This window comes from Bactrocera neohumeralis, unplaced genomic scaffold, assembly GCF_024586455.1.
Source record: "Bactrocera neohumeralis isolate Rockhampton unplaced genomic scaffold, APGP_CSIRO_Bneo_wtdbg2-racon-allhic-juicebox.fasta_v2 cluster09, whole genome shotgun sequence".
NCBI lineage: Eukaryota > Metazoa > Arthropoda > Insecta > Diptera > Tephritidae > Bactrocera > Bactrocera neohumeralis.
The window spans coordinates 26,000,037-26,026,618 of NW_026089622.1; the positions used below are offsets into that span (position 1 = coordinate 26,000,037).

The 26,582-nt window shown below is 37.8% G+C and overlaps 1 protein-coding gene across 1 annotated transcript; it reads right to left on the reverse strand.

Moving 5' to 3' along the window:
• Positions 1–9,311: 9,311 nt before the first annotated feature.
• Positions 9,312–11,981, reverse strand: LOC126764060 (ATP-dependent DNA helicase pif1-like). Its single transcript, XM_050481816.1, has one exon. The coding sequence runs from the start codon at positions 11,012–11,014 to the stop codon at positions 9,518–9,520; it is 1,497 nt and encodes a 498-aa protein (XP_050337773.1). The 5' UTR covers positions 11,015–11,981; the 3' UTR covers positions 9,312–9,517.
• Between the last annotated feature and the right edge of the window lie 14,601 nt (positions 11,982–26,582).

Sequence of the window (26,582 nt, forward strand, 5' to 3'; positions counted from 1 at the left end):
TATGGCCACTTTTACTCGATCGTGACTGCCGAAGGACAGATTGTTCATGTTGCATCAAATCAGTTGGCACTAGTGGGTACGCGAATTGATCAAAAATGTTGTCTGTGATGAACTGAATTGATTTGATTGTGTTTTTGGTACGAGTGTTTTTTCTGATTTAATCGTACTCGTTGCAGCTCTCTGAAGTAAATAAAAACTTTTTCTGCATTTATATTTATGTAAATAATGATCATTATGCGAATTAGGCACCATTTGAAAACAGTGAACCCAGATGTAACACAGACAGTTGTGAATTGCCCAGCACGAGCGAGAATTCAGCAGCAAAGCACAAACAGCTCAATATTCATTCGGTTTTTTCAAATGTGCATAGCTTAGCATCAGTTAGTTCCAAAAATACAAAATTGACGCAATCAATAGTAGAAATTATTGTAATGGATAGTTTGCCATTTTCACATGTTGTATGTATTTTTCCTACCATTCTTATTTTTGCATTGTAGTAACTCTTATATATATTTTCAGGAAAAGTTTTTTTTGTAGGTAAGGAACAACATTTTCCACTTTACAAAGTTCTAGCTAGGAATAAAATAAAAGCAGAAATGGTAAAAATATAGGGGAAACTGGGGTACCTTTGACTTTGGGGCACATTTGACTATGGCATTTTCGAAGTCAAGCCAGTAAAATCAATCGCATTTATAAATTGGGAATGGTGCAGTAATTGATTTTATTCAATATGTTGAAGTTTACCAGTTAGTGTTTATACATTTTGGTGAAGCAACACGTGTTTTTCTCTTTTCTCTGCGTTCTGTGTTATTTTGTGGCAGTGATATGCAAGACATTTGTGAAGTCAATTGAACACCATTATAAAGTGCTAAGTGAACTTAACTAGTATTATTATCAATAATTTTGAAAAGATTTGGAAATTTAAGAATAAAAGAATTGAAAGGGTAAGAAAATTGAAATTTCTAAAGTAAACTCAGTTGGGGTACATTTGACATTTTTGAATGGGGCACATTTGACTTTTGTCAAATGTACCCCGTCTCTGTTTTGACTAAGTAATGAATGCACTTTATTCAATTTAGTGTTGATATTCAGCAGGAAAATGGTACGCAATTACAAAAAAAAGACTAATCGGTGTGCCATAAATGAAGATAATATTAGAAAGGCAATAACGGATATCAGAAATGGGACTGAAACGCAAACTACAGCTGCCATCAAATACGGAATAAATAGAACAACTCTAATCATGCGTTTAAAACATAAGGCACCTTCTGGCAATCTTTCAGATTCTGGCAATGATAGCAGCTCTGATGATTATTTTAAATTTCAATCGAAATTCACATCTCGCCAGACATTTAATAAGCAACAAGAAACCGATATTTGTGATTACGTCAAGAATTGTGCTTTTTATTCTTACGGCTTAACTTATCAAACTTTAAAAAAGTTTGCATATGATTACGCTAAAGCTAAAAATTTGGTTACTCCAACTGCCTGGGAAAAATCCAAAGAAGCTGGAGAAGATTGGCTTTACGGATTTCTTAAAAGAAATGATTCTATATCTCTTCGTAAACCTGAAAAGATCAGTTTGGCAAGATTACGCGGTTTTACTAAATCAGCAGTGGAAAGTTTTTTCAAAAACCTTACTACGTTGTTTGAAAAGTACTCATTTCAGCCAAAAGATATCTATAATTTGGACGAAACTGGTTTAACTACCGTGATGGAGCCTATTAAGGTAAGATAGGCTTATAAATTTAGTCGTATTTTTAGCCTGGTTGAAAATACACGTTAATGACTTTAAATAACATATTTCTTCTCTAGATTTGTGCTGCAAAAGGACAACGTTCTGTTTCTCAAGCATGTTCCGCTGAGCGCGGCAGCTTGGTTACAATCGTTGGCATAGTTAACGCTTGCGGAAATCGTTTGCCTCCGGCTTATATATTTCCTCGTGTACGTTTCAGTGAAAGATTCGGAAATGGATGCATGCCCGGTTCGTTGATATTGAATACAAAATCCGGATGGATGATTTCCGAACTCTTTGCAAATGTGCTGAAACACATTAAAAACTTTACGAACTGTTCAGTTGAAAACCCAATTCTAATTCTGCTTGATAATCATGCGTCACATTGCAGTTTGGAAAGCATTAACTATTGCGCCGAGGCTGGAATTGTATTACTTTCTTTTCCTCCACATACATCCCATCGTCTACAACGCTTGGATGTATCAGTTTTCGGACCCTTTAAGCAATTTTGTCGCAAAGCCTTTAACGATTTTTTAACCACAAATCCTGGAAAACAAATCAGTATATATGATATCGGCACCTTAACTCAACAACCATTTCAAAGAGCATTTTCCCCAGAAAACATAATGAACGGATTCAAAGTAACAGGAATTTGTCCTCTCAATACGCAGGTTTTTCAAGATGAAACATTTGCGCTGGAGTCTGTAACAGATGAGGAAGTTGAACGCGTTCATCCTGATAGATCAGATGATATGAATTCATCACAAAATGCTACAAAAAATCCACAAAGCAACCTATATTATAACTCACCATGTACTACGCCAGAATCAGTTAGGCCTATATCGCAACTGCATGCATCCACGAAATCTTCGAGAAGTGGAACTTCCCGAATCCTTACTTCTTCAACTGAAAAAAGAAGGATTGAGCAGCTTACTACTATAAAGAAAAATTTTAAAACCGCCAAGCGCACTCTCAAGTTTTCACAGAAGAGAACACAGCAGGCTAAAAAGAAGAAACTAAAAAGAAAACCTCAACTGAAAATCGAATCTTCAGACGAAAGTACGGGTAACATTAGCTACGTTGACACAATTAACTCTAATGGATTCCCTCCTGATGATGAAGGTTACCTTGAATCCCGGGCAGATGATTTAGAGACACACAAAATAACTGATGATGATAATTTGACTGTGGGAGACTACGTTCTGGTAAAATTCCAAGAAAACATCAAAAACACCGTTTTCTATGTAGGTCGAATAATAGAAACGTTTGGCAACTGCACTTATAACATCAAATTTTTCCGAAAGACATCTCCTTCAAGCATGGCTTTTGTTTATCCAGAAATTGAAGATTTGGCTATAATTATGCGCAGTGAAATAGAGCTGAAGTTGCCAGTTCCTGAAAATCCTGCTTCAACTTCACGGTGTCGTACAAAATACATTTTTAAACTGGACTTATCAAAGTATTATATAAAATAATTTTTTATCAAAACTTATAATTCATTTCCTTTAAATTTTTCTTTTCTTTTAATTCAAAACTTGTAACTGAAATATTTTTTGCTTTCCAAAATTAAAATAAAATGAGTTTATATACAAAATGCTGGTTTTATTTTAATTTAATGTAGGTGTCAAATGCTCCCCTCCTAAAGTCAAATGTACCCCGTGACAGGGGCACATTTGACAAAATGGCTTTTTTTTTAAAACTGTAAATTAAAGTGTAAAAGGGAGTCGCTGAAAAAAAAACTCCGGCAATATTATAAAGCTGAATAATTGCTCTAAAGCAGGTAACAACTTATTTTATGATAATTCAAACACATTTCGAGAAATTTTATTTCAAAAAAAGGTGTCAAAGGTACCCCAGTTTCCCCTACGCCAAGGATACTGAAAAATTTAAAACAATGTTGCCGCATGTGCCTAATTCTATTTGACCACTAACATATGGAAGAACATTCAGATGAACAGCATGCTCGGTGTGACGGTCCACGGTTTGTTTGAAAACAACCAATTTTATGGAACAAGTGGCGTTTTAAAATTGACAAATGCTTATATAGCTGCACATATTTCGAAAGTATAACAAAAGTAATGTTCTCGCATTGGTAACAGATAATGGCTATAAAATTCTTAAAACTATTTACAACACTTTCGAGAAAAACCACCATATTCCATGTTTTGGGCTTTAACTTTATTTTGTGACGGTTTATTGACTGCAACAACTGCGAGCTGCCGCTGGAATACTTGAAGGTAAAATGCTAAAACCTGTTCTAAATGTGAAAACCAGATGGAATTATATATGTGGGAACAGGTGAGGATGATGCGTTATGCTTGACGTCCAATCGCAGAAGAGATTTATTTCTTATTCGTTATAACTTAAGAGCTAGTAAGAACGTAATAATAAAAGGAATGAAAGATTACAAACATATGATAGTGCTGCCTTTAGGAGTTAGGTAGAGTTGTATTTTAAGAGTGCTGCGCCGAAGATTAAATTAACGCCGTAATGATCCTTCGAGGTTGCCACAATACTCCCCTCCTAGACACTCTGTGGAGTGGCGATGAAAGCAGGTTTCAAACGATCTATTGAAACTTTAATAACGCTGTTGTTTACTTCCACTAAGAAGTATTTGGGAAATCGTTGAATAATTTTGTATGGTCCTTTGTATGGAGGCGATAGCGATGGTCGCACCAGATCGTCTCGAATAAAGACTTGTTGGCAGGTTTTTAACCCGGAATGAACGAATACTTTTTGTTTCGCGTGCCAAGTGGTGTCGACTGGTCGCAGATCTCGCATACAAGAACGTAGTTGCTTGACCATATCAGCTTCGCTGTATGTTGGTTTGCTATCGATGAAAAATTCTGAAGGTAGTCGCAGGTTCTCGCCATATACTAGATCGGCTGGTGCTGCATCCAAGTCGTTTTTGTATGTGGATCGTAAGCCCAGTAAAATAAGTGGTAAATATGAAGTCCACTGACTAGTGTTATGGCATAGAAGCGCTGCTTTTAACGTACGATGCCATCTTTCGACAAGACCATTTGCTTGGGGGTGGTAAGGCGTGGTTCGAAAATGTCGTGTACCCAATAGCTGTAGTAATTGTTGAAACAGGGCACTCTCGAACTGACGTCCTAAGTCTGATGTGATGGTTACAGGTACACCAAACCGTGAAATCCAGCCGTTTAGTAGTGCTTTGGCAACAGTAGGAGCTGTTATATCTGGTATAGGTAACGCTTCTGGCCAGCGTGTGAATCTATCCAGAATAGTAAGACAATAGCGGTTTCCTTCGGATGGTGGAAATGGTCCGACTAAGTCGATATGGATGTGCGCGAAACGAAGTGTTGGACATTTTTGACGCTGTAACAAACTTCGGTTGTGTCGTATAGTTTTATTCCGCTGACACTGCAAACAGCAGCGAGCAAAATTTCTACTGTCTAGCTGGACACCAGGCCAAACAAATCGCTCTGTTACTAATCGTGTAGTCCCCCTTATGCCTGGGTGTGAAAGATTGTGAGTTGACCGTAAAAACGTTTCTCTAAAGTTTTTGGTTATGAACGGTCGAACACGGCCAGTTGAGGTGTCGCAGCATAAGCTTCTGGAACTAAAAGGAAGAGCGAAATTTTGTAGGTTAAGAGAGTGTTTTATTTTACCATTTAAAAGATTTCGAAGCTCCTCGTCCTTGGACTGGTCCTCAGCCAAGTTATCATAGTTTAAAGTTTCTGCGGAAATTGAGTTTATTCGTGACAGCAGGTCTGCTGTTACATTATCTTCGCCGCTTACATGTCGAATGTCGGTGGTGATCTGAGCTATGAAGTCGAGTTGACGTATTTGTCGGTTAGAAGCTCGATCTAGCTTTTGTTGAAATGCATATATCAGCGGCTTATGGTCTGTGTAAATATGGCAACGGCGACCTTCGACCATGTATTGAAAATGTCGTAATGCTAGGTATACAGCAGTCAGCTCCCTGTCGTAAGTACTGTATCTTTTCTCACACTAGTGAATCTGCGAGAGAAAAATCCTAATGGTTGTAGACTACCATCCACGAATTGATTTAATACTGCGCCAGCAGCGAAATCTGATGCATCCACCCATAAAGAAAGATCCGCGTTGTGCGAAGGATGAGCGAGTAATGCACAATTGACCAGTTGTTCCCTACATGCAGCAAAATTGTCTGCTGCTTCCACTGACCAAGAAAGTGGTGTAGTATCGTTTCGTCTATTACCACGAACCATATCGAAAAGGCAAGCTTGTGTCTTCAGTGCATGTGGTATGAAACGACGGTAGAAATTAAGCATCGCTAAAAAACGCTTTAAGTCCTTTGCGATAACCGGTCGTTTAAAATTACGTAGAGCCTCAACGCGTTCTGGGAGTGGCCGAGTACCATCTTTAGTGATAGAATGTCCGAGGAATCGTAGTTCCGAGACGCCAAACTCCGATTTACTAACGTTAATAGTTAGGTTGTTTTCCCTGAGTCGTTGGAAAACTTGGCGCAAGTGGTTTTGATGCTCTTCTTCTGAAACGGATGCAATACATACATCATCAAGATAAACAAATACGAAGTTTAAACCACGAAAGACTTCGTTAATAAGTCTTTGGAATGTCTGTGCTGCATTCCTCAAACCAAACGTCATATGCGTAAATTCGTAGAGTCCGAAGGGAGTCGTTATCGCCGTTTTACAAATGTCTTCTTTGTTTATTGGCACTTGATGAAAGGCCTTTTTTAAATCGATTTTAGAAAACACGCGTTTTCCGGCCAAGATATTGGAGAAATCGTGCAAAAATGGCAACGGATATCGATCAGGAACAGTTACTGCATTTAGTCCACGATAATCCCCGCATGGTCTCCACGTTCCATCGGGCTTACGTACCATATGTAATGGGCTTGCCCAGTTACTACTGGATGGGCGACAAATGCCCAGTTTCATCAGCGAATCAAATTCAGCTTTTGCGGCGGTTAGCTTCTCGGGTGAAAGACGTCGAGGTCGTGCGAAGACGGGTTGACCGGTGGTAATAATTCGATGTTCTACCGACGATTTTGTTGGTGAATTTAGCGGATGAGAGCGGGTGATATCACTATAATCTGCGAGAATATTCGAATAATTAGATTTCACGTTAAAAGATTTTATGCTGAATATACACTTTTTTTTCAATTTCGCAAACCGTTCTTAATTCGGTTTTGCGATCAAGTAGACATCTGTTTTTGAGATCGACCAAAAGCTCGAAATGAGACAGAAAGTCAGCGCCAATAATTGCTTGAGAAACATCAGCAATAATGAAATTCCACAAAAATTCGCGTCGTAAATTTAGATTAAGTTTCAGAATCGCCTCACCGAATACAGAAATCGGCGATCCATTTGCGGCAAACAATTTCATACCGTTAGGAGAAGCTCGAGCTGTGTTGTTGCATTTTGGTATAACGGAAACGTCCGCACCGGTATCTATTAAAAAATTTAATTTTGCTGACGTATCGTATATGCGTAAACGGTATGTCTTGAAGGTTTTAGACTGTTTGCCCAACTCTAAAACCGTAGCAGCCGAGCGCCCCTATAAAGGTTTCTTCAACAAAACATAATTGCACGGCTCTCGGCATTTAGTTGCTTTCGTACCGTATTTACTATGGTACCAGCAAATCGGTTTATCCGATTTACCTAAAGACGCTTGAGGTCCACGTGACTTAGATCGAGACCGCGAACGAAAATTTGATCCTTTGTTATTGAAAAGCTTATGCACTTGCCTAGTCAATTCCGCTATTTCGAGTTTCAAGCTCGAAACTTCATTAAGTGCCAGACCCTCTTGCGCGTGGTTGGGTCGCATCCCAATAGTTTCGATGATGGAATCCGCTATCTTTAGTTTTTCCACGGTAGCGACGTTTGTAGCAATAATCGCTGCTTGTACATACGGAGGAAGTCTGCTTACCCATAGATCGTGTAAAATGCTGTCATTCAGAGTCGTCCCGGCTGCGTGTTTCATGTCGTTAAATAACTCTCTGGGGCGTCGGTCGCCTAGAACCATATCTTTAAGAACACGTTGCAGCCGCCGCTGTTGGCTGTCCGAAAAATGCTCAATGATCTTGTCCTGAATGTATTTGTGTTTAAAATTTGTCGGTGCAGCGTCTATGATGCAGCGGAGCTCTATCAGCTTGTTAGGCGGTACACATGCAAGAACGATGTCGAATTTCCTATTATCGTTGGAAATTGAAGAAGCGCTAAACCAAAAGTCCAGAGAATAAAAATAAGCTTCGATGTTGTCTTCGGTCATTGTTGGTAGTGGTAGACGTGGAGTTGAATTTGGTAAATCCCCAATATTGACGTCGGAGTACCGGTTGCCAGAAACCACATGGCTATCGTTTAGCGCCATTGCTATAAAATTAATATATTCAATTTACCTACGGGGTCACCAGATGTGGGAACAAGTGAGGATGATGCGTTATGCTTGACGTCCAATCGCAGAAGAGATTTATTTCTTATTCGTTATAACTTAAGAGCTAGTAAGAACGTAATAATAAAAGGAATGAAAGATTACAAACATATGATAGTGTTGCCTTTAGGAGTTAGGTAGAGTTGTATTTTAAGAGTGCTGCGCCGAAGATTAAATTAACGCCGTAATGATCCTTCGAGGTTGCCACATATATATTAAATATATCAGCCAAATTCTAATAAACTAACTAAAAGACAACATTAAATAATTTAAATTAATGACGACTCAAATAAGTGGATTTATGGTCCTTTGCGCATTGGCAATGGCAAATATCGCATTCAATAGAACGATGAACTGTACGATTTATACGACGACATTGACATAGTTCACCGAATTAAGAGACCGCTACTACGCTGGCTAGGTCGTGTCATACGAGTACTGAAAGTATTCGACGTAGTATCCACCCGTGAAGCAGAGAAAGAGAAAGACCTTAACTCCGTTGAAAAGATCAGGACAAGAAGGACCTGGCTACATTTGGAATTGAAGAAATCTTTGGTCTTATCGTGTTTCTCTTCCGTCAGGGCGTGAGCCGACGATATGTTGAACAACTTCGTTTTGATGCCGATTACGGCTAGACGTTCAACCATCGAAGTGAATGCCAGGACTCGGCGTCCAAGTCACTCTCACACCACGAATGCCACAAAGACAAACTCCTCTCAGTTCTTTGTTCCGTCCATTGCATTTCTTGAATGGCGGCTGTTGTCCGATTTCATTCATTTTCGCAATGTGACATAAGAATTTAAAAATAACACGTACTAAGTTTTGTTGAGATCGGTTGGTCGGGTCCCGATACATGGGCGGTGCCACGTCCATCGTCCAATTTTCAACTCAGTTGAAATAAAGCACTGTCATACCATCTCGGGTGTAAAATTTAATGTCTCTGGCGTATTTAGTCATTGATTTATCGCACTTTTAGTAGTTTTTAAGTGTTTTAGCGTTATATGGGAACTGTGCGGTGTTATCCTCCGCATTCGTGCATTTTCACACTGTCGGTGGAAGTTCTGATAAGATTTTCACTCAGCAAATTTGGTTGTTGTAGCTTAAGTGCCTTAGAAGATATGTACATTAAACTTGTTAGAAATGGTTTGAAACCTTTTATTAGTCCATGTCCAGGATTTTTCAAACCTTTTTCTAAAATTTTGAAGTTTCCTTCATACAAACTTACATATTTCGAATTTCTGAAAATTTGAGAAAAAGCAATATTTAACTTTTTTTATAAATATGACCCAATGACCACAAAACCATCAATCAGAAGTAATAGATATATGTATACGTTTTTAGCTATGTTCGATATGTACATGTATTTATTAACTTAACATTTTTTTACAAAACTTCCTTAAATACAATATTCGACGTAAAAATAAATTCATTTTCAATTTTTTGCTTGAATGTCGCTTGGGCTGAAAAAGTGATATCTTCGAATCGCCTGACTCTAGAAAAGGCCACATATAACTGTCCATGTGAAAATACTGGGCTAGGTAAATATAAACCGGCTTTATCGAATGTTTGACCTTGGGCTTTGTTTATAGTCATAGCGAAAGCGACTTTTAAAGGAAACTGTTTTCTAGTCATCTGGAAGGGTACAGTTGGATCTGAAGGAGTTAGTTTAACTCGCGGTATGATAGCTATTTTTCCCGAATCGATTAATTTGACAGTTATTGCGTTCTCGCCTAAATGGCTGACGACCATCCTGGCACCATTTATAAGTCCTTCTTTGGCATTAAGATTACGAATCAACATAACGATTGTATTTTTCTTCAAAATTAGTTTATGTGGAGGTAAGCCGGAAGGATTTAGAGAATTAAGAAACTCAGTTGGATAACACTGAGCATCATAACTTTCATTTTTTTCGACTGTATCGCAACTTAGATAAATTTTAATATCCCCGGGCAATAACTTTGATACTATATACTCATTAAAAGTCGAGCATTCGTCATTTTTTGGACATAAAATAGCTGTTGAGTAAAACTTAGATATGTTACTGTCATTTATTTCATTTGTGCCGTAAACCTTAGCAATTAGGTTATCATAATCAGCGTAGTATTGTCGTGGAATTTTAATAGTATCTTCGGATATTTCATGTTGGATTTCTAAGTCACCATTTCCCAGTTTGAGTAGCCAGTTTTTAAACTCAGGGTCATTATTGGCTCGCATATTTTGAACTAATCTACGAATTTTCACCTTTGACCACAACGGTGAGCGTTTAATGCAATTTTCAATAATTGAAGTTCTGGTGGCATGTCTAACAACTGGAAGAACTTGTCTAAAATCACCTCCAAATACAAATATTTTTCCTCCAAATGGCAAATTCACATTTGTTATATCTTTGAAAAGCTTATCAACAATGTTTATTGCATCCTTAGGTACCATAGATACTTCGTCCCAAATAAATAAATCTGTTTTCCGTAAAAGCTGTGCTTCTTTTGAGTTGGGCCGCATAGATGACACTGAAGTATCTAAAATAGGCACAGGTAGCTTAAAAAGAGCATGTGAAGTTCGTCCCCCAGGTAACAGATTCGCAGCAATGCCTGTCCATGCAACTGGTAAAACCACCTTATTTTCCCCTCGTAGGATGTGACATAGCGCAGTGTAAATAAATGTTTCTCCTGAACCACCTGGTTCGTCAATGAAATAGCAGTTTGGAGATTCATTTCTAACCGAACTCAAGACTTCTTCCACTATTAACGTTTGCTCTTGATTCAGTTTGCTAAAAGCTTCTTGTCCATATTGACGTTCTTGTTCAACGTTGTAGAGTATGTTAGGCTGGTCAACTATAGTTGGTTGAGGCAAGCAAAAGTGTTGACACGTTCTGCCATGCATTTTAAAAATGTATTCTAAATCTAGTAAAGCAGGTGTTGTTTTTGGCAATCCTCTGATAATGCATCACGAAATATACATATGACAAAGCTCCAAAATGTTGGTTGGTGAACAGAAAACGCAAATAATTGCAAAAAGCCATCTCAACTGAGTTGGCATTTGGTAAGTTACAGCTTCCTGCAAACATTCTTTCCACTCAGCATTGTTACCTAGTAAATGCAATTTTTCCGCAGCTGCTTGAAAGCTATCATAGACTACATCATTTACCGTACGTATTTCCGTGTATGACTTTGGTCCTTTGGTATGGAGAAGTAAAAGACGAAGGAAATACCTTTCATAATCCATTGGATTTACGGTGTACATCCGACCAATGCACTTACTGTTTCTCGCCCTTATGCACCATTTGCCTTTCGACCATACGTAGTGTTCGGGAATTTCGTGGTATAAATACTGACGGGCGTCCTCCTCTTCGTTGCAAAGCTTGAAAAACGCCATGAGTTTGGAGTCCTTGCTAATATTGGTTTCAGCTTCGCGACCAGCTCGGAAGTAAATCATTTGTTCTTCTTGTAAATGGACAGGTAGCCGCTCAATAGTATGTGAACGATGAAAGAGTTGGCGCTCATGAAGTCGCCACATTGCCTCTGGAGGACTAACATAACGACAGTCTACGAATGTATTAACTTCGTCTACATTTACTTCCCTTTTCTCGTCAGAGTTAATGCTCAATTTCAGTGAAGCACAGTCATGACCCTTATAAACGTATTTGTACTAATACTTAACAGATTTAATTGAGGAACAATGCTCGACATTAATGTGAGCCTGATATTTCGACTTAGGTAAGAATTATACGGTACGATCCAGCGATTGTCGATTTCCTGATTTTCAGTAGTTGCTGTAACATAATTCTCACGACGTCTATAAAGAGGGTAACCATTTTCGTTTATGTTTGTTTCACTTCTACACTGACCGTCTTTCATACAGGGGCTGTTTGGATTTAAAATACCGCATGGGCCGTGCGTCATAGTTTGCTTTATAATTGTAAAAAGTTGCGGGTCTTCCTCATTGTTTGGAAGCTCGGCAGAAATTAAGCAATCCACATCTTCATTTGAACGGAACTTGTCGACTTCTCGAAGCATAAGAAGAATATGCGCGTGCGGTAGGCCTCTTTTTTGGAATTCGATTACACTAACATACGCAAGAACTACACCTAGTACGTGCTTTTTTAATAAATCATCTAAAAGTGATTTGAGTTTTAAGTGAAATACTCTTGAGATTAAATCAGGCCTGTTTTCTGTCCTCTCATACGGCTTATGTTCTGATGTTATTTCAATCCATTTAGGGTTGCAAGTAAATGTAAGGAAAATGTCTGGTTTGCCAAAGCGGGATACTATAGTCATAGCATCTTGATAATTTTGAAGCATGTTTCGCGGGCTACCAATAAACGAAGACGGAAGAATAACAGGAAGTCCTGTAGCTGCACCTCTTTGTTGAGCATCTGCATGAAGGAAATCCATTAACCCTTTATAGCTTTCAACTCTTAAATCTTTTTGATGTGATCTAATGTATGCAACTCTGGAGCCCTCCACTTTGACATAACTGTCTACAACGTATCGCTGAAATAATTTGCCTGAAGCTTGTATTATATTAAATTCACCTCTTATTGCTAAACGGTATCAATAATATTGCAATTGAGTGGTAACGCTTCGTATTGCAGTTGCGTGGATGTCGACATGTTGCATACCTGGTCTCCATCCTGCGTCTCCACAGGGAAAGAGCAGAGGATAGCACATTGGATTCAGATACGATATTTTACTAAATGATCCATCTGACTTATAAGAAATTGTAAAGTCAAATTTGCCTGGTGGAACGCCATCTTGACCCAAAAAAACTGCCGCAACTTCAGATACAGTGGGTGCATTATATCTTCCGGGATGGAAAGCATTTTCCGTACTAAATTGTATTTGCATATCAGCAATATTATTAGACATATCTTTGACACAATTGAATAAACTCGCATACGGATTGTAGGCTATAAGCATTGTTTGTAGTTGGTTCATAAGAAATTGGCAACAACTGTTATTAACCTCTCGGTTTGTACGATAGTGCAAAGCATCATCATTGTCTAAAATAAATAGGCCAGCATATGAGGGTGTTTCGCCCTCAGGTGGTTGTAAACCTCCAATTCTATGATATACTTGACCGTTTAGCTTGAAACAAAAGGGGCCTCTTCCAGGGATGTTAACAAAGTTTACTTGAACTGATGCAAATGCTAGAGCGTTGTTAAATTTTCTTATGTTTTCCAAATAGTTTTTTGTTACAGAATCATTGCGTTGGATTATAGTTTTAATTTCTTCACATACAGAAATTTCTGGCAAACTCACCTTCCCTTTGTGACAACAAATTGAAGAACTTCTATCGCTAACTTCACTTGCAAATAGTTTTGCAATACAAAATATACATTGTTGATCCATACGCCCAACGCTATGTGGTTCTTGGATGATTCCGAGGCATGCGGAACAATAAGTTTTTGGAAGCTTTTCCTGTATTCTCCTAGAATTTGTGTCACTGCTTAACTTTAAAATATATGATGGTACCAAGTCACTCCAACGCTGGACTACCATTTGATGACTTTGTTCCTGTCGGCAGTTACGCATTGTTTGCCTTGCATGGGCTAGATGAATATTTCTTTGCTGGCTTGGTCGACTTCTTCTAGCTTCTTGACGTCTTCTTCCCTCAGTTGAAGGATTTAAGGTGGCCCTAGGCATTATAATCTAACAATATGAACAAAATGTGAACACATGTAATTCATGTAAAAATGCACATCTTAGAACTTACCAATTTTGTATTTTATCACAGGTATATAAAAAAAGATTTTCAATTAGCTACACTATACGAGTACATACAAATATGCGCAAACCGCTATTTGAAATTCCACCACTTATATTACATTCACATTGAGCCATAAACTTGAGTTGATTTTCGACTTTTTTTATTCTCAAGATAAAACATTTTCCGTTAGTAATAACTTCTATTTTCAACTTTTTTTTTGCGTAGTAAGAGTTTTTCACTGTCCCTTTTCTTAGCGACATCTTATTCACAACTACTATTCAAGTTGCAGCTACGAATTCACAATAGCGTTGCAGTACAAATTGATTTTTTTGTGCATTCACAATCATTTTTTTTAAATAATTAATTTTTATAAAACCGATTAAACAAAAGCACCCCGCTAATTAAAACATGGTTTTGCATGTAGAGCTAACCGCCACCTTTAAAACGATACCTTATTTATTAATATTTATCCCTTCCTCTTCTTTTGACGGCATCCTACGGCAAAGTGAGAAGAGAGTAGCGTTTTTTGCTGTTCACTTACATTGCGCGCCTACGTTTTTGGCTGTAATAGAGGAGTACAACAAATGTCTTACTAAAAATGAAGAACAATTGCAATATTTATTGCAAGTTGTTAAAAATCACCGACAAAAATTTCCCGATTGTAACAAAAAGATCTTAGTTTAATTTTGAAATAATCAATATGTAAGTAAGAGATATGAAAAAAGGCGATGTTCGAGTCTCAATCACCGCGGCAATATTGCAAAGCATCATATTCTACGCAAAAATGTAGCAACTTTTGCAAATGTCAAACGTTCGAGCAACTGAAATTTTGATATTTCTTGCTGATGGAAAAAATGAAGCAAGCGAAATCGATCTTTATTTTTGTTTACAACAAATTATTATCATTAATTGTGTTTCACAAGACATCCGAAAATGTGATAAATATATATCTGGAGGATAAAATCGAATTGTTTGAAAGAAGTATTGCGATTTTACTATTTCCCTTTGCTTTAAAATTTCAGTCGTAAGCCACTTTTTACGCAAAAAACTTTGTTTCCTTGCTTTTCTGTATTTAAGAAGCAAACTACATCCCCTTTCCACCAAGTTATCCACTGTTAAATTGATTCTAAAATTCATTTTTAAGACTTCTTAAACTTCACTTCTTCAATGCACCTGCACGCCGCGCAAAATATTTGCAAAATATTAGTTTAAGTATCAGCTGAGTATCTGCAAAAAAACATCAGGGTTGCAATATTGCCGCAGTTATTTGCTAGCTCGAACATCCCCAAAAAGTTGTGATGCAATCAAAAAATTACTGAAAAATGGCTATTATTAATTTACATTTCCCGAGAGTCAGGAGCAAATAGGACACATTATTTTTTCAGGCAACGATTAATGTTTCTAAGTCATCACTCACACAGAGTAGAGTTCAAAGTTTTTGTCTAAATTTAGTACTTAAAAAATTAATTTTATTAAACGATTATCGCTATTTTGTGAAAGTTCTATAGTTACATCGCTAAACACTCGATAAGTTTTACGAAAAATATGATTTGTTATGTCTATTAGTCATTAAATTGTAATAAAAGATAAAAAGTTGTGGAAATCATTTTTTATAATTTTCTGCTGGACTTTAACCCTAGAACACACACCCGGGTACAAATGTATCCACTTTCAACTTTGAAGTGTTGTAAATTTTGAACCGCTATACCTCAATACCGCTAACTTCGGATCTAGGAAGATTATTTGGTTTTGAGTTCAAATTTAAAATTTGAACCAGATCCAGCCTTCCAAACACATTATATACGTAAACACACACCCGGGATACGTTTGTACCCCAATAGTAAAAATCCTCATAATAATCAAAAAAAAACATTTTTTATATTATTTTTTTATTTGAAAAATTTAAAATATTCATTTCACACATTATATTATTGACTTTTATTATAAAAATGATAAAAATGCATCTTATATCTAAGGAAAATCATGGCAAATAGAGCAATTTGTTGATGTGACCGAATGTTCAAGACACATTGGCTTCTTACATTTGTCGCACAGCTTTTTGGTTTTTCTACGGCGTTTTTCCTCTTGTGCGTAACATAAATAGCAAGATCCGGACACAGGTTTTGGCGTGCGCGCTGCGGCAGATGTTGATGCTGCTGTTGACACCATTGATTCCACCGGTCGGTTGAAATATGCTTCAATAGGAATTTTAGTCGAAAAATTTCGCGTCACTTGACGATTTATGGCTCTGGCTTCAATAATGGCCATACACAATGCTTCAGCCAAGCTGCGCAGGATCTGCTTACGCGTGTTGTTTGTTCTCAAAGGCAACATAGGGTTATTCAAATCGTAGACAATGTAGGCTGCAAGAGCTGTAATGTCCAACATGTTGAAGAAAATCGCTAGGGGCCATCGTTTTGTTTGTCTTTGTGTTGGATATTCCGCAAACATTTGGTCCATTCGATCAACACCGATTATAATATTCAATTATTTCAGGTTTCCCACTGTCAGCTATTTCAGCATCATTATGCATGGTCGAAAGCAAAATTACTGCTCTATTATTTTTGGAACATAAGAGCACATTGTCACATTATTTTTGAAGCCAAATGTCGTTGAACCAATTGTCCTGTTTTTGTTCTGCTTCATTTCTTGAAGAATATATGATTTGTTTTTGCGCAAAGTTCCAACAATCGTGAATTTCCAGGTGAGAAGCTGTTCTGCAACTGGCAAGGTCGTAAACAAATTGTCCATTGTAATGTTTCGGCCACTTCCTTGGTATTTGGCAGACAAATCCTTCACCACTCGTTCGCCTTGGTTCGTTTCCCTACCAGTTTCTGCTTGGCCAGTATATATTTGTCCATGCAGTGGATATGCATTTGTGGCATCGCAAATCCACCAAACCTTGACACCATATTTAGCAGGTTTTGACGGTATGTACTGCGTAAACCGTGTGCGTCCACGGTAAGGTGTTCATCAATCGTCAAGCATGAGCTGGGCTTGTAATGTGCAGCAAGATTATTGTTCATCATCGTCCACAACTCACTGATCGGTGCTGCTTTATCAGTTAGTAAGCGTGTTGCACGAGTGTTTTTATCGTCAAATCTTAGGAACCGCAATATCGAACAGAAACGGTTGACTCTCATTGTGGCGCGTTATAAAGAATAGTTTTTGACGCTCCATAAATCTCGAACATGTTCCCCATTGCTATGGTTCGCACCAGTCATAATAAGTAAGCCAAAAAATGCATACAGTTCTGTTATTGACACAGGCGTCCATGACTTAGGAGTTGTGTTTGGATGCGCATTGTTGTAAGCATTATAAGTTTCTTTTGCTAACTTATTTGTGTGGCGCATAATTATATCAGCCATTTCAACGTTCATGAAACATTTGAATGTTTGCTCTATTGACAACATTTCAGTGCATCTAGCTGGTCCAGAACGTTCTCTTATAATATTTTGTCTGAGTACCAGACGACTTACATTTGCTTCTTTCATCCACTCAGTACCATCACGTGCAAAAAATTTTTCGGCACCAACAGGTAATTCATTATTTTCTTCTACTTCTTCTTCTTCATCGTCTTCTTCATCATCCTCATAGTCCGCATAATCAGGTAATACTTCTGCGGCACTTTGCGAAACTTCAGCATCGTCATTAGCAATTTCAATGTCACTGATTTGAATTTCTTCTTCATCTTCTGAGTCAAAGTCATAGGGAGCGTCATCTTCACAAATTTCATCAAATAAAGATTGTATATATGATTCTCGCTGTTTCTCAGTTAGCCTGCATAATAAAAAAAATTAGTATATGTTTACATTGTTGCTTATTTTACATTTTTTACCTTCTATATGCTGCACTTGATAAATATTCGCTTCTTCTTGAAGTTATTTCGTATCCAGTTATTTATAGTTTCAGTTATATTTATTTTCACTTATATTTTCACTTCTTACACTTTTGAGCACCAAAACAATAATGAAAATATCAACAGGCAACATTTATAACAACACCTCGTGTGAAAACAACCCTTGCAGCTGCATATAAAATACAAAAACCAGTTATACCAGTGTATTTGCTACCTACGTACCCATACCTTGCGCGACCTTTTTGCACATAGCTTTTGAACCAGGTAGAATATTTCAATGAAATAAAAGCCAAAATGTATATTCGTTGTTAGTCTACAAGTATATTATTATAAACTGTATTATTTTGTTTTGCATTTATCAGGACAACAACAAAAACAAAAATCCACTGTTGCATGTCCTGACTTTATTTGCCTACATATATCGCTCGAACCAGTAGGAATATTCGAATAAAACAAAAGACAAAATATTTGTTATATATTAAAATATACATTTCAAAAAGAAATCATAGAAATCGGTTGAATAAGCATTAAAAAAACCGCAAAATTAGGTCCCGGGTACAAACGTATCCCGGGTGTGTGTTTACGTGGTATTTTCTGGGTGTGTGTTCTAGGGTTAACTACGAATAACTTTGAAAGAGTTGACTCAGTCAAAAAATGTTCTAAACCTTTTTTGTAGATCGGTAAATTTCGCTTACCAATTATTTGTTTGTGTACATTAAAAATTCCAACCAAAAAAAAACAAAATTTCCTGTGTTATTTATATTGGTAATCGAAAATGTCTATGAGGCACCTCTTAATATTAATATTACGAGTAAGAGCTCAGGTCTTACCAGAACTTGTTTTTAGTCATGTCGGATGAGATTTTCATGGTAACTAAGAAAAAAAAAATAAAAACTATTTTTGGCCCACCTTAATGTATACATATATAACCCTTTATCTATCTCGATTAGTTTTAGGTGAAACGTACAACCGTTAAACCGTAAACAAAACTATAATACATACTCTGTATCTACTGTATGCAAGGGTATAAAAATACACAATTTTGATTTTTTTTTTGGTTTTATTTAAAAATATGCCACTTTCACTGTGATTTGTGCGGATCGAAACGAAAACTAGATGATTCTGCGACGGACGTTCGGCCGGTGCAAAATCGAGGAAAAAAAGGATTCCTCTACTTCTGGAGCAGTCGTTTTGTTTGTTGGGTATTGTAGAGTTGTGGTGTGATGTCTGCATGAGTGGTGTATATTAGTGTGTGGTGTCTTCATGAGTGGATCGCGTTGATGTGGTGTGTTATCGTCCAGTAAGGATAAAGGAAATTTCAGCTTTTCTGATACCAATCGAAGAACATCCCATACAATACAGAATCTTTTGCATCCTCGGAATCTTTATTATAACATTATCCACAACTAAATTCTGCGAATGCTACAAGATAAAAGTAAAGGAATACAGAAGGAAGAGAATCGATGAAATGTATAAATTAGAATTTTCAAGAATCCAACAAACCCGCATTTACACTAAAGCGAAGACGCTTAATTTTAAGAAGGGAGTGAATGGCTATCTCAAATCTGTACCTATGACCTTATCTACTACAAGAAAAATTTAACAATAATATTTGCGATTTATGTGAACGTCATAGCAAACACGCTTCATCAATGCATTATAACCTAATGCGCAAAGCAAACAATAGGTTCGAAAATATCCTCAAAAGAGGATAAGCAGCAGATAAGGTGCAATAAAAAAATCAATGGATGTTTCCTAGCATATATTCTGGCCTAGTTCAACACTAAGTGTTGCCAGGTGAAATCTGACATTTCCATTGGAAAGTTTGACATTTTTTAGCATAACATCACTCAGAACGTTTTGTCATTTAATCGTGAATTGTTTTATTTACAGGGAATTAAAAAATTCATCTCGGCCAAAAAATGGAATTAACTCGTGAACATTTTCGTGCGATCATTTTTCACAACTTTCGACGTGGATTATCACGACAAGAGTGCATCGATGAACTAAAATCTTTGTATGGCTATGAAGCACCATCCTATAGCACTGTGAAAAACTTGTACAACGAATTCAATCGTGGCCGACGCTCGCTCAAAGACGAATTCCGTGAAGGTCGTCCAAAAACAGCCGTTGTGCCAGAAAACATCGATGCCGTACGTGAACTGATAATGCAAGACCGTCATGTAACATACCTTCAGTTAGAGGCATGCCTATGCATTTCTCCCACCAGCATACATCCGATATTGGATGAACACCTGGTCGTAAAAAAGGTTTGTTCTCGTTGGATCCCGCACAATTTGAAATCGCTCAAAAAAGGCTTGCGTGGATTGGTGTAAAGAAATGCTAAAAAAATACGATCACGGTGCTTCAAAAGACGTTTATAAGATCGTCACAGGTGACGAATCATGGATCTACGCGTATGAGCTCGAAACAAAACAGCAATCGACAAAAAAAAAATAATAAAAAAATAAAAAAAAAAAAAAAAAAAAATAAACCCATTTTCGTTGATAAATATGCCTATTACATTATTAGGCCAGAAATATATATAGCAACCTACGTAGCAGTAAGGGTATGAATGCATACAGTAAGAATTGAAATTAATAAAGCAGAGTCGAACTGCTCTGAAGCGAAACGGGTTTTTCTGAACTCAACGCGAAACCACTCGTTTAACTAGCGCTAAACCATAAATATAAAGTCAGGAAAAAAGTCGATATGGCATTACGCATGCAAAAAATAACATTTTCTACAACTTAATATAAAATCTGTCCAAAAAAATTAAAACGTGTGAAATAAATCTTATTTTACATGCAAATCTATCTATTCGTACAGTGAGAACTTTCACAATTAAAACACGTTTATGATTTGAAAAAAGGCGTCATTAATCACTGTGTCTTATTTGCTTTTACTTCTTCACACAACTGACGGTATCATTACTGCTTAATTTAATTGGTGCTGAAATTTTGCATACCGTTCTGTGTCTGAGTCAAATTGATTAAATAGTTTTCTGTTTAGAAATGTATTACGATAACATATTTTAAAATTAAGCTGTACTTACACTTGGAATATTGTTTTTATTGCAAACTCTTGCAACTTGCAGAAATCAATTCCAGGGAAACACCTTGAGGTGTAAATCGTTAACCAGAGGATCGGAATCTAAGCAATTTTATACATAGATATACTATATTCAACTCATACACTGGCCGACATATTAGACATAAGGTTTGTTAGAAAAACCTAAAATCATTATATGTGACCTGGTCTACGGAAAGGGGGCTTAGGTGTCAAAAAAGGAGAACAATTAATGAGATAACGAGAAACTGACGATTATTTTTAACAGCTTTTCCCAGAAAACTAGTTTTCGCACGTTAGCTCCCTTTTCGTAGACCAGGTCACATATATAGTATATGAGAGTTGGGGCCACATTCTCAAAAAATGTTCCCTGGATTTCGTTAAGGTACCTCACATACAGTCAACAATCATATAGAGTCAAAGTCATTTCCGGATGTTCGAAAATTTTGGTAAAAATTAAATTGAAATAGGTCAAGTTTTCGCATAATCGTTCATTCGTATCTATTTTAGGTACAAAACCACACTGTTATGTATAAAACGCTTTGTCATTTTCGTTGAGATAACTTAAATATTGGCCGATAAAATCAACTGAGAGTTCGAAAAACTGTTTATTAGATATATGGGGCTCATGGAAGTATTGACCTGATTAAACACATTTTTGATACACAGAATTATTATTGTCAGAAAAGCATACTGTCTGAATTTCAATTGTATACCTCTCACATCAACCGATGTTTTCGGTCAGAAGTTAACTATATATACCGGAGTCCACGTATTCGGTTGGATTTAAACAAATTTTTGGCCATAAGGTGGCATATTTTAAAGAAATAATTACTGAAAAAAATTATCCTGTTTTATTAATTACTTCTTGATTTGTGTACTGGAAAATGAAAGAAAAAAGTGGGATTTTAAATTTGGTCATGTGGAAAGTAGGCGCGATTTTAGTCCTATTTCGCCTATTTTCACATTATTATCTCTAGTAAATATGAGTTACCCCACACATTTTTCTTCGTAGACTAAATTTACAAATTCTCGGCATTAAACTATGGTCCTATCCTCATTTTACGTTAATTTTGCTAAATATCTTTTATATTAACTTATATATGTATTGTCTGTTCAACCGAAAGTTTTAAAATCTTATAATAGGTATTTGGATATAGAGGTAGTACTGAACTGATTCTGAATATCAGTAATTTGGGGCTAGGTAAAGGTTTCGCCTGTTTTATTTTCAATTTCGTTTGAATTACAAAGGTACACTGTTATTAGACAAACACGGTTCTTAAAGGCCTAATTTGTGCAAGGTTTTAGCTTGATATTAGGATTATTTGCAGCTTGATTTATATACTGGAAAGCGAGAGATGATTTTAAAATTATGTTACATAATAGGTAGGCTTGGTTGAAGTCTGATTTCGTTACGTGTCGAGTTTGGTTGAAACTGTTCGGGTAGGTCCGGAGATATATGATTTCACCTCAAGGTAGACGGTACCATGCCCATGATCAACATTGACACCGGCTCCTATAAAGTCCTTTCGTATTATCTCGTGTGTAAAAATTTATGTCTCTAACGTTATTTATGATTTATCGCACTTCTAGTAGTTTTTAAGAAAGCGGTTATATGGGGAGTGGCGAGAGGATTTGTTCTTAGCCGATATGGTTTTTGTGGTCATAGTGGTTTAGATGATAAGTTATTATGTATGCATGTATACTAAACTCATTAGAGGCCACAATCATAATCAGTTGGGTTCCATTACATAGATTTGGCGAAACATAAAAATGATAAATCCAACTTTGAGACGCAAATGATGCAGCGGCATTCCAAGCCTCTCCAAAAAAGTTAGAAATTCCACTGGATAATTCACGGCTTCGTCTTCATTGTCAAGACGATAGATCGATTTTTATGAGCGCAAACCTCCTGGAATTTGAGTTTTCGGGTAGATTGTATAAATTAGTCCCAACGCATTAGTGGAGAACACAAATGGATGACCATCTACTGTTTGGTTCCATGTATAATATCAAGTCATTTCCGAGTAGAGCAATGTTCTCGCAAACGGATCACTGACGTAAGATGAGAAAAATCTCGTCAATGACGATTTTTTGTTGGTAGTGTTTCCTTTGCCTGTACTGTATTATCTGGGCTTAAATACACTCTTCGGACTTCTCTAAATGAACTGCGAGATGCACAACGGTCGGAAAACGTTCATGAATTACAAAACTAAATATCTTACAAAACGTTTCATTGCAGTTCACGCATCGACCCATTTGAAACTTGCTGATCTCATCGCGTTCAAGACCAATTTTTGGTGACGTACTTACAAACGTATTTTATCGATTTCACCAAACTGCAATACTCAAATTTGATATGAGTTTCGAATGTGGATTAGACAAGAATGGGGAATATGGTACAATCCATGTGTTGTGAACCTCGATATTCACTTCTCTAAATTGAATGCTGAATGTTCTGCCATTGGCGTCTGGTGGGCGACGCCGATACAATGGATATCCATCATTTCCAGTTTGTGTTTCCGAATGAAAAGCACGTGGATAGACTTTCGTGCGTTTATTGTCAGACATACAAACCGAAGTGGGATTGTGGTATCCGCAAGGTTCATTAACCATATTGGTTTTCACCACTTCGTATAATTCGGGATCTGTTTCTGGATCAGGAATTTCCGCAGAAATCTTTGCATCAATTTGATCTGGTGAAACCACCATCCACCATCCAAAAAAGAATGTGTGATCTGTAATTGATCACTTTGTACGAAATAGTCATAAAGTTTTCACTGAATAATATTCAATAATTTACCTTTTGGTTAGCCTAAATAAAGGAAGCAAACGAACGAAATTGAACAGTTCAAAAAATTTACAAATAAATCAATTAAAACACAGTACCAAAAAAATAGAAAAAAATTTTATGAAAATGCCACTTTTTGGAAATTTACGCTCGTAAGTCGGTTAAAATCATCATCTTACATTCTAGGAAGTGTAGAGCTTAAGTGTTAGATGATGTGCTGTTTAATTCTACTTAAAGCATGCCATAAGCTAAGTTGATGGCCGCTTCCTAATTGACGATCTGTCAATGATATATTTGACACATTCGTTTAATAAAGAAATTATATACTTCTTGTGTTTTTTATACACAAATGGTGGTAGCTATTGGTGGCGTTAACTCTGCCACCTCTAAATAAAAGCGTCCCGTCTTCAAATACATATTCTGTATGTTACTAATTTGCATTAATTCAGTGATGGTTTTTATTATTTTCTATTAAATCATTTAGTTTGTTTGTAATTTTCATAAAATCATCATGGTCAGGTGTACCTGAAATCCATTTCCGTACGGTATGGATTTGTTATGCATCTTTTTGGTCTGTTATTTTTTATTTTTAATTATCTTAATAATGTTTTTATTATTTGTATTTCAAAGTCTATACTTGAATTGTCAATTACTATTATTTCTTCGCAGGTTTTATATTTTTCTATTAGTATATTTGCAAATAATGATAAACTTGTTAAATGGTATATTAATCTGTAATTTTTTTAATTTTGGAGGATGGAGTCATGTGTAGAAGTTCACGCAAGTGAGGAAAGTTTTCTGATCGCCATTCACTTGGGAGTGGCCAGAAACGATTCTCTTACACATGGCTCAAGCAGCTCACTACTTCCGGTCTTTGACCAAGTATCCTCTGGGTAGCCTAAGAACATCCGTTCGAAGGCGAGCTAATGTGAGAAGGCGAAACATCCCCTGCTTAGGGTTGTGCGCTGGGTTTGGGACCCGCCACGTAAAAAAACACCCCCAATGAAGGGAAGCAACAAGCCTCGGACGAGAGACCCCCCTTTTGATGACGACCATGGCAAACGAAATAAGGACTACGATTTGAGGGCATGCACCTGGAATGTCCGGACCCTTAACTGGGAAGGTGCCGCTGCCCAGCTGGTTGATGTCCTCACGAAAATAAAGGCTGACATCACCGCCGTCCAAGAAATGCGATGTACGGGACAAGGACAGAGACGAGTAGGTCCTTGTGACATTTAGTAAAGTGGCCATATAAAGGAGCGCAAGTTTGGTGTTGGATTCGTGGTGGGAGAGAGACTCCGTCGCCGAGTACTATCATTCACTCCGGTGAATGAACGTCTAGCCACAATCCGCATCAAAGCGAGGTTCTTCAACATATCGCTAATTTGCGCCCACGCCCCGACGGAAGAGAAGGACGAGGTGACCAAAGATGCCTTCTATGAGAGCCTTCACTTATGAGAGCTGCCCCCGCCACGATGTCCAAATCGTGCTTGGCGACTTTAACGCCAAGGTGTGCAAAGAAGGTATCTTTGGCACTGCGGTCGGTAAATTCAGCCTCCACGACGAAACTTCCCCCAATGGGTTGAGGCTGATTGACTTCGCCGGGGCCCGAAATATGGTTATCTGTAGTACTAGATTCCAGCATAAGAAGATTCATCAAGCTACCTGGCTGTCTCCGGATCGAAAAACTACCAACCAGATCGATCATCATAGGCGGAAGACACGTCTCCAGTGTTTTAGATGTGCGTGCGCTCCGAGGTCCTAACATCGACTCGGACCACTATCTTGTTGCAGCCAAGATTCGCACCCGCCTCTATGCAGCAAAAAACTCACGCCACCAAACACAAGGAAGGTTCGACGTCGAGAAGCTGCAATCACAACATACAGCCGAAGGATTTTCTACTCGGCTTGCACTCCTGCTCTCTAAGAGCACTCGTCAACAACTCGGTATAAGGGAACTGTGGGACGGCATTTCACACTGCTTACGTACAGCTGCAACCGAAACCATTGGTTTTCGGGAAGTGCAAAAGAACAGCTGGTACGATGAGGAGTGCCGCGTCGCAACGGAGAGAAAACAGGCTGCCTACCTCGCTATGATCGACAACTACACGTGCGGGATGGGATAGATACCGAGAGTTGAAGAGGGAAGCGAGACGCATTTGTAGACAGAAGAAGAAAGAGGCCGAAATGCGTGAGTACGAAGAGCTTGATAAGCTGGCCGACAGCGGTAATGCTCGAAAATTCTACGAAAAAATGCGGCGGCTTACAGAAGGTTTCAAAGCCGGAGCATACTCTTGTAGAACCCCAAAAGGTGATCTAGTGACCGATGCCCAGAGCATAGTTAAATTATGGAGGGAACACTTCTCCAGCCTGCTGAATGGGAGTGAACGCACAACGCCAGGAGAAGGCGAACCCGATTCCCCAATCGATAACGATGGAGCAGACGTTCCACTGCCCGACCATGAAGAAGTTCGAATAGCAACTGCCCGCCTGAAGAACAACAAAGCGGCAGGGGCCGACGGATTGCCGGCCGAGCTATTCAAACACGGCGGCCAAGAACTGATAAGGAGCATGCATCTGCTTCTTTGTAAAATATGGTCGGACGAAAGCATGCCCAATGATTGGAATTTAAGTGTGCTATGCCCAATCTATAAAAAAGGAGACCCCACAATCTGCGCCAACTACCGTGGGATTAGCCTCCTCAACATCGCATATAAGGTTCTATCGAGCGTATTGTGTGAAAGATTAAGGCCCACCGTCAACAAACTGATTGGACCTTATCAGTGTGGCCTCAGACCTGGAAAATCAACAACCGACCAGATATTCACCAGGCACCAAATCTTGGAAAAGACCCGTGCAAGAAGAATCGACACACACCACCTCTACATCGATTTCAAAGCTGCTTTCGACAGCACGAAACGGAGCTGCCTTTGTGCCGCGATGTCTGAATTTGGTATCCCCGCAAAACTAATACGACTGTGTAAACTGACGTTGAGTAACACCAAAAGCTCCGTCAGGATCGG

Bases quoted from the DNA above. Each gene is read 5' to 3' on its own strand.
- LOC126764060 (XM_050481816.1), bottom strand. From the start codon at position 11,014: ATGCATGGCAGAACGTGTCAACACTTTTGCTTGCCTCAACCAACTATA.